The 18,338-nt window shown below is 44.4% G+C and overlaps 2 protein-coding genes across 2 annotated transcripts in view; one reads left to right on the forward strand and one right to left on the reverse strand.

Moving 5' to 3' along the window:
- Positions 1 to 7,679, reverse strand: part of LOC126281911 (protein krueppel-like) — a 68,380-nt gene extending 60,701 nt beyond the window's left edge. Inside the window, exon 1 of the mRNA XM_049981236.1 lies at positions 7,571 to 7,679. Within this exon, the coding sequence (XP_049837193.1) occupies positions 7,571 to 7,595 (25 nt within the window). The 5' untranslated portion in view covers positions 7,596 to 7,679. The remainder of the gene's footprint in view (positions 1 to 7,570) is intronic.
- Positions 7,594 to 18,338, forward strand: part of LOC126282355 (uncharacterized) — a 114,585-nt gene continuing 103,840 nt past the window's right edge. Inside the window, exon 1 of the mRNA XM_049982012.1 lies at positions 7,594 to 8,000. Coding sequence (XP_049837969.1) covers positions 7,594 to 8,000 — 407 coding nt within the window. The remainder of the gene's footprint in view (positions 8,001 to 18,338) is intronic.

An 18,338-nucleotide genomic window follows, 5' to 3' on the forward strand; every position in this document is an offset into this window, starting at 1 on the left:
GTGCATATATCTCAGAGATTTAGTAGTACGGAGGTGGTATACCTGTGCTTCTATCTAATCTTTGTAGGCTCCCCAATAAATGTCTGGGTAAATCATTTCAGTCTGACGTAGACTCCAGTCCACAGAGCAACTTTGCATTTTTCATGTGAACAGATCATTGACACACGGCGTTAACGGTTGATCTCCAGTGTCGCAAGTTCTCTGTATACAACAGGACTAGCTGAGGACAGAACTTAGAACGTTTAGGTATTTACTCTGACCTGAGTTAGCGACAAACTAAGGTATCCTAACTACTGCATCGATGTGTGTACCTACTTCTACCATTTTACACAACAGGAATTTCCACTGTGTTCAGTCCGATTCCTCATCCAACTTATGACGCAACTTACACAAGACAATTGCTGTTTCTTCAACACCAGCAATCTTTATCATGTAGAACGGGCCCCTCTCCTCAGGAGCGTTGTATATACGAGGGCAATCCACAAATTACATTACGTTTTGGAATTAAAAATAAATAAAGTATTGGAAGTTTTTAAATTATATATAGATGAAAGCCACACTTAAATACTACTTTTCTACATAGTTGCCATTTAAATTAAGGCACTTATCGTGGCGATGGACGAGCTTGGAAATTCCTTCGTCGTAAAATTCGGCCGCCTGCGCCTTCAACCACGTAGTTACCTCTTCTTGAAGCTGTGCGTCGTCATCAAAACGCTGCATAGCCAACCATTTCTTCATTGCTGGGAATAAGTGGAAATCGCTCGGTGCCAGGCCGGGACTGTACGGCGGATGAGGAAACAACTCCCACTTAAAAGATTCGAGAAATTCACGAGTGGCATTTGCCGTATGGGCCCGGGCGTTGTCGTGAATCAGCAAGATCTCTGAGCCCAACTTTCCCCTGCGTTTGTTTTGTATTGCTCTTCTGAGGTTGTGCAAAGTTTGGCAATATCTTTGAGAGTTTATTGTAGTGCCTCTTTCCTCCTTTTCTGTCCCAAAAGATGTATCCACGTGGTTGAAGGCGCAGGCGGCCGAATTTTACGACGAAGCAATTTCCAAGCTCGTCCATCGCTACGATAAGTGCCTTAATTTAAATGGCAACTATGTAGAAAAGTAATATTTAAGTGTGGCTTTCATCCGCATATAATAAAAAAATTTCCAATACTTTATTTATTTTTAATTCCAAAACGTAATGTATTTTGTGGATAGCCCTCGTATAAAATTCTTCGAATGAATCGTAGTCTGGCATCTGGCTTACTCGCGATTAGATAAGATTTATATAACCGTTGCACTTTAAATCGCTCCCTACGCATATTCCCAGCAATTTTACGGAAGCAACCAGTCTGCCTGTCAATGTATTCGCAATATATTACATCTGTTTATGTTGAGGGTTAATTGTCACTCTCTGCACCAAGTGTCGATCACTTTCAAAATGGTTGAAATGGCTCTGGGCACTATGGGACTTTACATCTGAGGTCATCAGTCGCCTACAACTTAGAACTACTTAAACCTAACTAACCTAAGGACATCACACACATCCATTCCCGAGGCAGGATTCGAACCTGCGACCGTAGCGGTCACGCCTCCAGACTGAAGCGTCTAGAACCACTCGGCCACTGCGGCCGGCTCGATCCCTATCTACCTGATTTCGCTACAATTTCCTAGCGTCGCAAGTTCTCTACATACAACAGTATCAACCGCCAAATGTAATGGCCCTATAATACTCCTTTAGGCCATGCATCAAATTACTTTTACTTCCCTCCGGTGAGAATGACGTGCTGTGCTCTGTTTACTAGAAACTCTTCAATCCAATCACACAGTTGGCACACTCACATTCTGTTGATTAGGCTTCGGCGGGGAACTGCGTCGAACGTATTCCAGACGTCAAACAGGGCACCGGTTTCTTATAAAAGGTAGCGGCTGATTTCATACTCTATCTGTTCTAACTGGGTGTCGCTAACAACTTCGAGGTTCGACGGGACTCTCCAACTCTATCGTTCTTTCTCGGCGATCATAAGACTTTTGAGACGTTCATGTGCGGAAGACTGCTATGAACTGCTTGGAGACACCAAGTAACAAATGACCAATTTTTTAAGAGGACATTTGGAAATGAAAAGAATTAAAAAGAACACTTTCACAATTTGAATAGTATTGGACGTAGGGCATGTTCGTGATAAAAAGAAGCACGCTTCCCTTATTGCTGGATTGCTTAGTAAAGGTAAATCGGGAGTTGGCATGTGAAGGATGTCGGAACTCCTGAACACCAATGAATGGGCGATCGTACAGAAAACTGAAAGGGGTCTCGGGGAATGGAGGACGGACAGCTCTCTAGAGTAATCGCCGACATTCGAAAAAGACGCCGACTCCGCGATTCAGTGTACTGCGTGTGGGAGCACTACACGGAAGGGCCGAATTCGGTTCCCCGCCGTATTCCTTGGAACCGTAGTTACACTGTAGAATAACTTTTTCAAACCCTACGATCAGCCGGTCATCCAGTCCCAGCTGCAGCTTGCTTAATAAATTCTATGTACATTCAAGAAAATTTGAGTTTCAGGACTTCATATAGTTAGTGACCGAATTTTAAATTTGCAAATGCTCTCATAATCAACTTATTAAGATATAGAATCTTACATTAAAGGTTAAACATAATAAGTCAAGTATTAAAATTAGAACATGAGTGCATGGGAAGCAGCGTAGTTTTGGGCGCGCAAATTATCCAGACTATATTTTAGAATAAGAGCACTTAGCGACTTCGAACAACCCTTACAGTTTCAAACTTTCACGAAAGTTTTACTCCTTGATGACCCCCGTAACTAATGAAAGGATAAATTATGTCGATTACTAGTTTCCCAGTTCATGCTGTAAAGTCTAGCTATCAGGCACGTCGTTTTAATTTACTACTTCATTATTACTAAATAATATATTCGCAACACATTTTTCCGACAGTATCCACATACACCACCGAATATGCCCGCAAACTTGTATCATTGTGCGACACATAATTCAGGAGATTTGACGTCATAAATATTGAGATGCGGTGAAAGCTAGCTTTCCTTGAAACGGAGAACAAATTATCTAGACTATCCTCATCCAGTGTTTGATAATGAGAGCACTTACCTACTTTCAAAAAACTTTAAATATCGTTTCAAATCTCTTCTGAACTTCTTCATTAGTCAGTGGATAGATAAACCGAAACTAATAAAACTAAAATAATTACTGTTTTACGTCTCCCCCTATAAAGTTGTTACAAGCATTACTATTTAATATATCATCTCGTTTGTAAAAAAAAGTAAACAGACATTTGTAGCTCTTTTATACATGGTAGTTCGATTCTTTAAAGAATCGTGAGGCGGCGGCGAGGGGTACGGGGTTAACTGGTCTTTTATAAAAGACATTTTGTGGAATATTTGCTAGTGTATTGGGGTACTGTTATGACATATTTCACAAAAGTCAGAGCTCGCTCCTAGCTTTTGTAAAAGATTTGCCAAATACCTTGGATTGAAGTTTGACAGTGTAATCCGGGCCTTGATAGGAGGAATGGGACAGAAAGCACTCATCTTCGTGTATACATCTGCTTGACGGAGAAAATAGTCTACAGTTTCGAGTAATGACTACAACAGCCGAAGAGCGGTGTGATAAAAAATGCCACCCCAATATCGCCGTGGAAGGACGCCGTCTGCCCTTTTCGCAGTGTGTTGCGGAGGGTACATCTGGTAACCATGTCACCCCCCCCCCCCCCCCCATTCCTGTTGTATTCGTGAACGGTACGAGACAGCTTTTTCTACGAACTCTAATTTCTCTTATCTTACCACCGTGGTCATTTCACGAGGTGTGCCTGGGAGAAGGCAATATGTTGGCTGTCTCTTCCTGAAATGTAGGGTACCGAATTTTTTTTGAGCATTGAGTCACGATCACGCGCCGACTAAACGATCCCGCGAAGAAGCGTGCCACCCTTCTTTGGATTATCTCCTCATTAATCCTAATTCTTAAGAGGTAAGCGTCGCAGACTGATGAGCAATGCTCGAGATGTGGTCGAATGAGGGTTCTGTGGCTCCTTCTTCTGTAGACGAATTTTATTTCGTTGATATTCTTCCAATGAATCTCAGCGTGGCATGTGCACACTCCTACAACTAACTTTATATGGTCGTGACACTTTACTTCAGTCCAGACTGACACTTCTAGATATTTTACGGTCACTGCTAGTTTGAGCGATTTGTCGGCAATAGTGTAATGAACAGTTTTAGGAATTTGCTTCTCTAAAACGTAAAATTCTGTAAAAGCAGGATTGAAAGAAGATAATCGTAGCACGAGTCGCTTTTGCGGGACATAAATCTATAGTATCCCGTATGCAGTTCACGCCGGCCTCAATAGTTGTGTCCTCTGCAACTACATTGGGTAGTGAATATTATCTACCGGTATACGAACCGACGCGCTTGCAACTTCAGTGCTGATCCTCAAGCTCAGCGTTAGCATACAATTTCTCCGCATTCCAATATTAATTATACTAAACTATGACCTGATTAATAAAAACAATTGACGAATATCTCGAAGACCATTTTAAGCTGATAGTCGAAATCAAATGTAACGTCTTTTTTTATCCAAATGTGAAACCTGAAAATGAGCACTGGATGCTTGAAATGAGTTTTCAAAAACGAGTGCGTGCTGAACAGCAAGTAGGATATACATTTTACTACAAGCAGTATTTATTAATGCAGTAAGACATGCAGCAAGAGAGATAGGAAGCATGCAGGTGATATTTCTCGATTGTAGCAATATTTTTTACCACCGCAGTTCATCGGGTTTGCCTGTCAGCGTTATCATCGAGAATAGCGTTGTGCTTATTCTTTGTATATGTTCTTATTTTTACCACCAGTTAGCTACAGGGAAGCTTCGTCCAATACTTTGTGACGTTCACCGCTGCTCACTAAACGCTACTTTTGGGTAATGAACTGGCAATATTGCTCGACTCCATCGAAGTACTGTAGAGCGCGTGCGTCTCGTCTTGGCTTCGGATACAAAGCCACTTCTCTTCGTGTTAGAGCGCCAGTAGCTCAATGCAGCAGCAGAATGGCGCAAGCAAAAGAGAGAGAAACAGAGAGAGAGGGTAAGAAATAAAAGAAAGATGCACGCCAAAAGCAGAGCGCAATGCTAATAGGAGTTCAGTCATAAATCAAGGAGACGAGACAACGACGGCTTGAAACGTAGCCCTAACGATAATAGTAAGCTGGGACAGACACTAGTGTTTTGTCTTATGCTGGGGGAACAGGGTTCAGATCTCGGCCAGACCGTCGTCTTTCAGACGTTCCAGTTATGCACCGATGAAAGAAACAGGTCAGTTACTCAAAAGTCGTATTGTTGGTAGTAAATCATTACCATTCTGCGAACTGAAATCAGATGAAGATAAGAGCTACAGTTTAACGTAGAATCCGATTCAACGTGCCACTTATCATTTATGACACGTGTCACCTTTCTCCATGGGGAAATATTTCGATAAGACGGGAAAAATTTCAAAGGCTCTAGGATGTACCATTGTATTGGTCAATGCTGTGAGAATAATACTTCCACGAATACATGATGCAAAACATTACGTAGTAGATGTTGGAGACATGGAAAAAGTGGCGTCATTTTTATGTAGATGGCTCACCCACCGCCTCTGCAACGTCGTCAGCATATGGGATTTAATGGATTTGTTACAAATGTGAGAAACAGCTAAATACAGACTGTTCACGAACGAATGATTTAAAGAAGGGAACTTAGTATGTAGCAAAGACAGAGTTGTCCCGTACTAGCAGGCAGTGCCAAGCAGCAGCAGAAACTACTGTTACTTAATATTCACATGCATCAACTTCTACATCTACATGATAACTGCGCAAATCACAAACAAATCCCTGACAGAGGGTTCATGGCACCACCTTCAAGCTATTTCTCCACCGTTCCACTCTCGGCCAGCGTGTGGAGAAAACGAACACTAAATCTTTCCGTGCGAGCTCTGACTTCTCTTATTTTGTCATGATGACGTGGGTGCCAACAAAATATTTTCACCCTCTGAAGACATAAATGATGGTCAAAATTTCAGGAGAGGATCCTGCCGCAACGAAAAACGCATTTGTTTTAATAATTGTCACCCCAATTCGTGTATCATACCAGTGGCACTCTGTCCCCTGTTTCGCGATAGTATAAAACGTGCTGCCCTTCTTTGAACATTTTCAGTGTCCTCCGTCAGTCCTATCTGGTGCGGGTCCCACGCCGCATACCAATACTCCAGAACAGGGCGGACAGGCATAGTGCAGGCAATCTCCATAGTAGATCTGTTGTGTTTTCGAAGTGTTCTGCCAATACATCGCAGTCTTTCGTTTGCTTTCCTCAAAACATTATCCATGTGATAGTTCCCGTTTAAGTTATTCGTGGCTGTAATCGCTAAGTACAATATTTGGTTGAATTTACGGCCTTTAGATTTGTGTCTTTTAACCTGTAACCGAGATTTTGCGAATTCCGTTAAGAACTTATGTGGATGACTTGTCACTTTTCATTATTCAATTTCCACTTTTCGCACCATACAGGTATCTTTCCTAAATCGTTTTGCAATTTGTTTTGATCATCTGAAGACTTTATAAGACGGTAAATGGCAGTAGCATCTGCAAACAATCTAAGAGTGTACTCCGATTTTCTCCTGAATCGTTTATTTAGATCAGGTCCAATAGCACTTCCTTGGAAAATGCTAGATAGTCTATTACTTCTGTATTAGTATATGACTTTTCGTCATTTGCTACCAACTGTGGTCTTCCCTACAACAAATCGCGTACCCAGTCGCACAACTCAGCCGATACTCTATATGCACCCAATTTGATTAAAATTCGCTTGTGAGGAACTGTGTCAAAATCGTTCTGGAAAGCTACAAATGTTGAATTAATTTGACTTCCTCTGTTGATGGCACTCACCATTTCGTCAGAATAAAGAGCTAGTTGCGTTTGAGATATTAGGTGAGTAATCCAGTAGTTGTTAATGGGTAAGATGTGGGGCCGTTCTGTATAGGCATATAATGTGTCTCATAACTTAACCAGACTATGATACTATGATGTCACGGGAATTACTAACTTCCCTGTAGTAATAGTCACATCTGAACTATGAAGCAGTAAGCTTTCACCAGTAAGACATATCACACTGATTCTAGATATTGCGAGCAAAGTACAAATAACGGTCGGTCAGCCTCGAGACCCATACAATTTTGACAGCTCCTAACGACGTATTAAAGAGGTGCTAGCGAGGAAACGTCAGATGACAAACGCAATCAGACAGCCACTTAAAGATGTCGCTTGCGGCGGTTAGAGCGCACGTACGCAACAGACAACACAAATTTAACTTCCCTAGCCGGATGCTCAGCGTTAATTGTCCGAGAGAGCTAGCAGTAAACGCATCGCTGGCGGCAGACACTCAAGGAGGAAGCGGTATCTGCGCGGCACTAAGCGAAGTCGTAGCCGAGCAGCGAGCAGCTCTGCGGCAGATCGATAGGCCGCGGGCGTGCCGTGGCGTGGACGCAGCTGCGGGCGGCCGCGTGAGCATTGTTGAGACGCACCTGAGTCTTGCATCAAGAGCGCCATGGTGTCGTGCCGGGCGCTACGGCGGTCAGGGAGGAACTGGCGAGTCCGCCGCCGCTGCGCGGGGGGCGAGGGACCCGGTGGTGGGGGGCACAGGCTCCGCCCACCTGCCCCCACCACGGACGGCAGGCCTCTGTGCAAAAACGACGCAACCGCCGGCACCCGGCAGCCGGCACCCCGTGCGGTAATGAGTGGGGGCCGGCACGCGCGCAGCACGCAGATGCTGCGGTCAGACCCTCCCTGCCCTTCCCTCCCTCCGAGGGCCGAGGGCGCCCAGAGGAGGCCCCCTCCGTCAGGAGGGGAGGGACGTCTCTGGCAACTTGCTGTTCATCAGCCCCAGGGCACCGGGCCGCAGCGCCTACCTACAACTATAAATGTAGTTTCATCATTTGGCACTCATAGCACAAGGTAGCATCTCGGTGATTTTATTGTTTAACCTCTACATTAACAACAATCGAACGACACATATTGCTGTGGAGCCATGCATGCTGACAACCTAGCACAATATTGGAAATCATCAAACATTAGCTCACGGCTACAAACAGCACTCAGTACTATCGAGCCTTGGCTAGAGAAATGTCGCGTTACAGTAAATATCGATAAATGTGAGACTGTTTCTGCTCAAACACAGACCGAGGAAGCTACATTAACACAACACGACAGGCAAATCACACTACACGCACGCCTATGGTGACCTGGGAACTGTTATCTTGCCTCAAATAATAGACACATCTCAGTGATCAAGACGTGACCTTTCTCTGTTGAGACGTACCACGTCGATTCTATAGGGTGTTTCACAATTCCTGTTACACGCTTGTAGAGGTTATGGAGTGGACTGACCAGACCAAGTTTTGTATAGGAACCCATGTCCTGAAACGCTAGAGAGCACTCAAGTTGCAGGCGCCGGCGCCAGTAAATGTGCGATTCTGTGATGAAGTTACAGACTTCCTAGGGTAATGGAGAGGAATAAATGTTTCAGTTTGCTGAAAACGAACGAAGAAAATTGTAAGCGAAAAACTGACAATGAAATACATGTACCGGTACCGTTCTTGCTAAGATTGTAGGATAGACAACTTTATGAGGTGGTAATATGGAACAAAACAAGAAGAAATGTCTATTAAACATGAGTTCTAAAATACATATCTGAGGAGCCATGAGCACTTCTACTGTTTGACAGTAACGAAGATGAGCAAGTGCCCATAGCTCCTCAGGTATGCATTTTAGAGTCTATGTTTCCTACACATTTTTTCCTTGTTTTGACCACCTCTTAAAGTTGCCTACACTACACTCTTAACAACAACGGTACCAGTAGGGGGCCTACATACACTTCACTGCCAGAGGCATCGGAATGCTTTCCGCATAGAACTTTCGACCCGTCCGGTTCCTGTGCAAGTTGATACATGTATCCTTTATCAGCCTAGAAAGTTTGTAACACCATCACGGAGTCACCATGTGTATACATACATTTCCAGGCGCCAGCACCTATAACTTCGACGCTCTGTACCGTCGTTGGATGACGTTCTTAGACATGGGTTCCTACGTAAAAGTTGATGTACTAAGACTCCTCTACAATCGAAGTGTGTAACATGAATTGTGAAACACCTTGAAGGTAAAAGTTGCCGCATAAACGCAAAATCAGGTCCACACCCTCAGTGCCTATAAACAATGTAAGTTACAAGTAGCAGTCGGTCAAAAAATTTTGGCAGCTCCTAATGGGCATACTAAAGAGGTTCTGGCGAGGAAACGTAAGAGGACAACCGCAATTGGGAAGGCACTTAAAGGTGTTGCTCATGACATTTAGAACGCCATACGGAATCAATAACAAAAATTTAACTTTCCTACGGAAGCTCGGCGTTACCTGACAAAATCGAGTTGGAAATGGCCGTTACTGGACTACTGATGACATACGCAGCAGCAGTCTGAATTTAATCAAACCCAGCACGTTAGGTCATATAGAGCTAGGTTCTTCGAATCATCACCAATGCTCCGCACCGCGGACTTACATAATGAACTCCACGTATTGAAGATACCGTCACACGACTGTACAAGAGCTCAAAGACACCGAAACAACCACCCCAGGCTAAATCTGCGGGACTACGATCACAATCACAGATGAAAGCATAACAATCCTTAAGCAAGATTAAATTAAGCACGCGACAGATCGATACCGGGGAGCAAATGTGACCTGCGCTCATACCGCAAGCAAATCATCAACGGCAGGGAAGCCAAACACACAGAAATGCAGACAAAACTCACACCACACCCTACTCTGAGTAGCCCGTTTTATAACGAAACTGACCTCTCTGATGACGAGATTGGCATGTTGCATGCATGCTGACGTTGAATCTGGCTGAGGAGACAACGTCGGCTCCCAACATCTTCGGCAAACTACAGTGTACCTCCTACTAACATTTCCTTACACCTCTGCATGCATTGTTGCTGCTGGTAGTATAAATACGACATTAATCCCACTATCCGTCCAGACTGTCGCAGAGAGTTGTTCCCCATGATTACATCCCATGGTACATCTTTTCCCTCTGACGTAAAGATCTATATTCTCCAAGAACTTTTCTGTCTACTATCGCCTAGATGAGACAGTATCAGTGGGTGATCGGACCCAGATTACATCGCAGTTCAGCATCGCGTGACTCTTCGATAGAAATGCAAACTATTTCTCGGAGAGGACGGTAGAACTCTCTGCGATGGTCATCTAACGGGTGTGGAACAGCTACACTTTTCTTTCTTCTTTTTTTTATACTCGCTGATGTAGTTATTTGACATTTATTGCTGTTAGGAAAAACTAGCTAGCTCCTCTGAAAGAAAGCACGGCTTCCGAAAAAAAATCACTCACGTCAAAAACAGCTTCCTTTATTCACACACGACATCTTGCAAATAGAAGGTGCCGGTGAGCCGGTAGATTCCGTCTTCCCTTACTTCCCGAAAGTGTTCGACATCGTTCCGCATTGTCAGCTACTGACCAAAATACTCCATATGATCGTATCTCACAAATAGAGGGTGACAATTATTGAAATACATGAAAAGAAACGTAAATTATTTAGAAACAATGGCATGTACACACGTTAGTCAACATCTAAAAGTCACTACAGGTATTCGGACTTAGGTTATGACTTGTTCGACATGCCTGCGATCATTGTCGACGATACGGCGCAAACGAATAGCAAAATTCTGCATGACCCGCTGAAGCGTAGGAACATCAATGCCGTCGATGGTCCTCCTGAATGGTTGATTTTAGCTCAGCGATGGTTTTGGGGTGTATGCTGTACGCCTTGTCTTTAACATAGCCCCACAAAAATGAGTCGTATGTGTTCCGATCTGGAGAATATGGAGGCCAAACGAGGCCTCTAGGTACTCCAGAGTCAGAATGCGGTCCCCAGACTCTCTCCTGCTTCGATGGGGTCGAGCTCCGTCTTGCCTGGACCATATCTTGTCGAAATAAGGGTCACTTTGGATAATGCAGACGAAATCATTTTCCAAAACCTTCACGTACTGTTCGGTAGTCACCGTGCCATCAAGGAATATCGCACCAATTATTCCGTGACTGGGCATTGCAGAACACGCAGTCACCCGTTAGGGGGGAGAGACTTCTCGATTGTGAAATGAGCATTCTCAGTCCCCCAAATGCGGCAATTTTGCTTGCTGACGAACCCATCCAAATGAAACTGGGCTTAGTCGATAAACCAAACCACACTAATTCCCACCATGCCCCGCGGGCAGTTGTGCAGTTTGAACGTCCTAAAGCAAACCATTCAGAAGTGATGACGATTTTATTTCATGTACTTCAATAATTTTCACCCTGTTGGTTCGCGAAGAATGTTTGAGTATAGAGGGGGAGCGGGGAGCGGGGAGGGGGGGGGGGGAGAACGACTGTTTAAACGACCTCGTGCACTTTGTATTTCATCTAATATTGTCCTCACGATGCCGGCCGCGGTAGTTCTAAGTTCTAGGGAACTGATGACCTCCGTTTTAAGTCCTATAGTGCTCAGAGCCATTTGAACCATTTGTCCTCACGATCACTATGGGATTGATACGTCGGGGCTTCTAGTATATTCCTAGTTTTATCACGTAAAATTGGTTCTTGTAACCATAGGTAGGCTTCCTCTGGATAATTTGTGTCAGTTGTGGGACTGTGCAGGTTCAGCCGCAAAAGGCGCCTTGTGTAAACAAACCAGTCACATGGCTTAGTGTCCCTGTGTAAAGAAACCATGCACTTGTGTTCTTATATTATGTTTATATAAGTCATATTTGTGACCCAAAAAGTAGCTTCCTCCTCCCCTCCCTTACTCCTCTAGGTCGACTGAGTGAGTATGAGTGGTGAGGCGTCATCCTATTGGCCAAATTACTGTAATTTACAACTCAGAAATGATTCTATGGCTTCCCACACACTTTCACGCTACGATGGATGTATGAAAATGATGGTGCATTCTCCTGTTACATGATTTATCTTAATTACTATAATTTGTATCACAGAAATTGACATCATAGTTCCTCAGACACTTTGACATTATGGTGGGTGTGCGAATTTCAAGTGACATAGCACGCATCTGTTATGGTGGGTGAGTGAAATTCAAGTGACATAGCATGCATCTACCGCAAAACATACCAGCTCCACGATACTGTACAATTATAACTCTTTTAAGAAATGTAAGGATCTAATTCTCACATCATCATTGTGTTGAAATACATCATATTGCACTTACTGGCGTATTTCAACTTTTAGAAACAGATAAGAAACTCATTCTTGCACTTTCAGCATTTGATGAACAGTACATACTCAAAATTTAGAGCCTCTGGTTCACTTCCTGTGCACTACCAACCCCCTTATGGTAGTTGGATTCAGTGCATTATTGTACAAACTGATACACCAACATAAACCTTGAAATTTATAGCCTGCAGTAAACTTCATCTGCACACCAATCTCTAACAGAGTATGTTAATGCAACCTCACATACAAGAGTGATATGATTGTATAAATACAGACCATATACACTCCTGGAAATTGAAATAAGAACACCGTGAATTCATTGTCCCAGGAAGGGGAAACTTTATTGACACATTCCTGGGGTCAGATACATCACATGATCACACTGACAGAACCACAGGCACATAGACACAGGCAACAGAGCATGCACAATGTCGGCACTAGTACAGTGTATATCCACCTTTCGCAGCAATGCACGCTGCTATTCTCCCATGGAGACGATCGCAGAGATGCTGAATGTAGTCCTGTGGAACGGCTTGCCATGCCATTTCCACCTAGCGCCTCAGTTGGACCAGTGTTTATGCTGGACGTGCAGACCGCGTGAGACGACGCTTCATCCAGTCCCAAACATGCTCAATGGGGGACAGATCCGGAGATCTTGCTGGCCAGGGTAGCTGACTTACACCTTCTAGAGCACGTTGGGTGGCACGGGATACATGCGGACGTGCATTGTCCTGTTGGAACAGCAAGTTCCCTTGCCGGTCTAGGAATGGTAGAACGATGGGTTCGATGACGGTTTGGATGTACCGTGCACTATTCAGCGTCCCCTCGACGATCACCAGAGGTGTACGGCCAGTGTAGGAGATCGCTCCCCACACCATGATGCCGGGTGTTGGCCCTGTGTGCCTCGGTCGTATGCAGTCCTGATTGTGGCGCTCACCTGCACGGCGCCAAACACGCATACGACCATAATTGGCACCAAGGCAGAAGCGACTCCCATCGCTGAAGACGACACGTCTCCATTCGTCCCTCCATTCACGCCTGTTGCGACACCACTGGAGGCAGGCTGCACGATGTTGGGACGTGAGCGGAAGACGGCCTAACGGTGTGCCGGACCGTAGCCCAGCTTCACGGAGACGGTTGCGAATGGTCCTCACCGATACCCCAGGAGCAACAGTGTCCCTAATTTGCTGGGAAGTGGCGGTGCGGTCCCCTACGGCACTGCGTAGGATCCTACGGTCTTGGCGTGCATCCGTGCGTCGCTGCGGTCCGGTCCCAGGTCGACGGGCACGTGCACCTTCCGCCGACCACTGGCGACAACATCGATGTACTGTGGAGACCTCACGCCCCACGTGTTGAGCAACTCGGCGGTACGTCCACCCGGCCTCCCGCATGCCCACTATACGCCCTCGCTCAAAGTCCGTCAACTGCACATACGGTTCACGTCCACGCTGTCGCGGCATGCTACCAGTGTTAAAGACTGCGATGGAGCTCCGTATGCTACGGCAAACTGGCTGACACTGACGGCGGCGGTGCACAAATGCTGCGCAGCTAGCGCCATTCGACGGCCAACACCGCGGTTCCTGGTGTGTCCGCTGTGCCATGCGTGTGATCATTGCTTGTACAGCCCTCTCGCAGTGTCCGGAGCAAGTATGGTGGGTCTGACACACCGGTGTCAATGTGTTCTTTTTTCCATTTCCAGGAGTGTATAATGGTTCCTACTATCCTCCAGTCTTTACTTGGACTGTAAAACAGTTGTGGCTGTGTCCTATTTTCCTGGGACGTTACCCAGGTGGTTAAACTTATGCCCACCAACACATAGAAGGTAAATACGAGTGTGTCCAGCTGCCCCGCCTGACCATACACAAGGCTTGTTGCACAGCTGCAATCCACTTCAGCATTGCTTTGACTGCCAAAAGAAGTAGAAGCAGAAATTATGAAGCATCAGTGTGATAGATCCAGTGATGAAGGGAGCAAGTCCCCTCATTTGAGTGAGAAGGAGACTGCCAGTAGGTATGAAAACACTATATGTGTGTGCATGCCTGAGTTTGTGCAAAGGCGCACTCTAATGATGTTCCTTTCTGTGGTGTACGTTGCAGCATACACTCATCATAGATGGGGGGCGGGGGGAGGGGGGAAGCACTGCACCTCATAGTAATCGATTCTCCAGAACAAGATGGCTGGTTAGGGGTAACTGAACCAGCGCTACCAACAAGTGAAAATTGTGACTGTAGGTAGACATATTCATACATTTTAATGTGATAACCACCTACATTCCATGCCAACGTGTAATAACCACTCACACATGGCAGCTGGCAGCACTAGACGTGGTGGCTATATAATGGCAGCTCTAACAGTGGAGAGCACATGAAGCGTGTCAGGTGGATGTGGATAACAGTGCAGTCATTGTCATAATGCGGAAGTGGAGTGATTTATCTTATGTCCAAAAGGGCTTGACCATTGGCTTTCAGGATAAGAGTAGAAGCACTTCCAAAATGGATTAGTTTGTAAATTGTTCAACTGCTACCATGGTTAAAACATACCATGCATTCAAAAATGCCTCTATTCAAAATTGGCGCCGAAGCAAATAACATGTTCCATGGGCCATAGATGGCTGCAGAGATGTGTATGGGCAAATAGACATGTAACTGTTGAGCAACTGACCATCCAAATGAACAAATGGGCTGCTGACAGTGTCTTCTCAAAGACTGTCCAATGAATGTTGTTGTGTATGGGCCTCCTCTGCAGGCACCTGCTTCATGCATCCATGCTGATTGCTGTTCGTCAGTGGCAGAAGGTGGAATTTGCATGCCAGTACCACAACTGTATGTCCTCTGAGTGGTGATGTGTGGCCCTTCCAGAGAAATAACATTTTATCCTCCATTGGGCAAATAGCTGTTGATGTGTATGGCTTCAAATGTTTGACACCAAACATCTTGTGACAATTGTAGGAAGTACGCATGTATCCTTGACCATGTCCAGTCCCACATGCAGTTTGCTTTTCATCAGCTCAATGGAGTCTACTAGCGGAGGGATGCAATGTGTCACACTCCTCTCAGAGTATGTGCATGGTTCGAGAATCTGTGAGATCACTTCAATTGAGCTGTTCGCCATCATGGAATGGTCATGACAGTGGAGCTGGCGTGGCTCCACATCCTTGTCAGTGCCTTCCAGAACCTCATTGACTGTCTATGTCTCATAGTGCTTCACACTGCAAAATATTGTTATTCAGGCTTTTGAGAATTGGTAACAATAATGTGACTGTATAAACTTTATGTTACATAGAATAATGTAACTTTATTAAGTGAGCTGTACCATGGTAACAGCTCAACGAGCAGTGCCAGTGATGGTGATAGTGGAAAGTCAAAGTTCAGGAGGCGTTCTTATATGTCTTGCTACTGCTACTCCAATATATTAGGTAGGCAACTGGTGTGCTGTTGCTGGTGCTGCTTCAGTGCAGATGCCAGAATCTCAAATGACTACAGATGCTAGGGTCAGACTATTCCAATAAATGAGGTATGCTGTCAGTGCACTGCTGAGGTGGTGGTAGTGATGGTGGTGGTGGCTGTGTTGATAATGAAAATTCGAAGTCCAGAAACAGATGTGCATATCCTGCTCCACTGCATCTTCCGGGGACCCATTGTACTGTGGAAGGAATAATAATAATTAAAATACACATTATGAATAATAATGAGCAATGAGAAAGATGGATGAATTAGTAATACTTACATTCAAATGTGTCTGTCAGATCCTTCTTTTCATTCAGTTTTGAATCTCTGCTGCTTCTGGTGACATTTCATGTTGATCAACTGATGTACAGAGTATGAATGATGAGTCCATCTTATGATAGGTAGCATGCCTAGATAAGTGGTTGTCATAAGCCAAAACTTGTATTGGCAGTGCGGAAATAGTCTTAGGCAGCCATAACGTCCATTTTGAGCCTTAAATTATATTATTTCAACCAATAGGATAACGCCCAATCATCCATAAGGTACCCAAATGGCATAGAGAAGTGGGGGGACAGGACAGGGAAGAAGCCATTTTTTTTAGATAAATTACAGCCATTCAGATAATTGGGTCATAAATTGGGTCATAGACATAACACAAGAGCACATGTATGTGGTATGGTTGCATAAGTAGTGTTGCTAAGTGATCTGTTTATGTACAGAGAGGGGAATAACATAGCTGTTGTGGCCAATCTTGTACAGCCTCACTACTTGCGCCTATCTTCATGGGTTTGCCAGTCTAGTTGCTTTAGCATCTCTCTCATGGGTCAGACAAACTGATGACTCAATCTGCCCTTCTCTGTAATTATCTTTGTCCTTCAGACAAATTTTCCATTTGGTGTAATGAAAGGAATCTCTCTTTATATGTGGACTATTGTAAGACCATGCCTACAACAAAGAGAAAAAAACTACGTAGCATCTTTACACCTGATTAGTGGCAAACATCTTCAGCATGTCATAACATACAAGTAATTAACATTAATACAAAGAAGCAATACAAAAATGGGACAAACAGATAGAGTCAGTGTTAGGGAAGGTGAACTGAAGACTTAGATTTGAAGGGATGCATGTGAGAAAAAGTAGTCCACCTTTAAAAGAAAACACCTAAGTAAGAAATGAATATGAAGCTTATTGTGACATACAGAAAATTTTCTCCTGTGGGAGATAGTTTGGAACACATTAATTGAACATAAGTCACTTCTTGAATATTGAAAGAAAAATAATCATATTTGATGGCCGAAGGTCAGAAAATGTGACAGTAAATTCAAAGGTCATGAATCTTATATCCATTCACTACAAGTGGTACAATCAAAGTCCGTAAGAAATGTGCAAAAGTTAAAATCCAATGATGGGAACAGTGAGGCCACAATTGGTTAATGTGCTAATTGCACACTGTGTCATCTTGAAACAACACCTTGGCCAAGTCTTGTCCCAAAATATTGGAAATGATCACAGGAAACCAGTGCTAGTGACGTTTGGTGAAGACAAGCACCCACATGGAATGTTGGAGAGAGAAACAGTGGTGGTTGGACTAACAAGAGGATGGATGGGTACTGGTGAGATTGATGATAGGTAATTGTGACTGATTTGGTGGGTTATGATGTTTATCTGCTAAGGCTGATCAGTACTGAGGAGTGGAATCATAATAACCAAGGAAGAGCATAAGGGTAGTGGAGCCTAGACAGCTGAGGTTTAAAGATATGGACAGAGTATTTGGCTACACCATTAGAAGCAGTGTGGAAAGGCACAGTATGAATCAACACTCTGCCATTTGTTTCCCAAAAGCTGGATAATTCTGATGAAGCAAATTGAGGACCTTCGTCAATAACAATTGATTCTAGGAGCCTATCAATTGAATAAATGCAGGATGGGGTTTGAATGGTCTGCCCTGTGGACACTGCAGACATGCATGAGACATAGGGAAAGCCACGTCTAGTGCCTCTAGTGTTAAGCATGAGTAGCACAGGAAGGGACCCATGAAATTCAAGTGCGCCAGGGACCAGGGGACTGAACTGTCTTGGCTTGCTCTGGCCATGGCTACCTCAGCAGCAACAGCCATGTGGAAGCAGACTTCAGGATCTTTGTCGAAGACACAGTCCTGGCCAAGGGGCAGACGTGAGAGAATGTCAGCATTAGCATTTCATGTTGTCGAGTGGTGCTGAATGTCATAATTAATACTTGAAAGGAACAGTGCCTACTGGTGAATCTTTCATGCCATTTTGGTTGTAATATCTGTTGACACTTTGGAATGTGAGGGCAAAGGCTTATGAGTTGTAAACAGCATGAAATGGTGGTGGTAGACCTAGTTATTAAACTTTTTAGGCCAAATATGCTTGGGCTTCTTTTTCTGTCTGACTGAAGTTATTCTGTGCAGCAGAGAGAGTATTAGACAAAAATACAGCTGGTCCCTCCACCTTGTCTACAACATGTGAAACGACCACTCCCAACCCATAGTCCGATTCATAAGTAACCAAGATTATGGGCTTGGCAGAGTCATATGCCATGAGGCATGTGGGGCAG

The sequence above is a fragment of the Schistocerca gregaria genome, chromosome 7, assembly GCF_023897955.1.
Source record: "Schistocerca gregaria isolate iqSchGreg1 chromosome 7, iqSchGreg1.2, whole genome shotgun sequence".
NCBI lineage: Eukaryota > Metazoa > Arthropoda > Insecta > Orthoptera > Acrididae > Schistocerca > Schistocerca gregaria.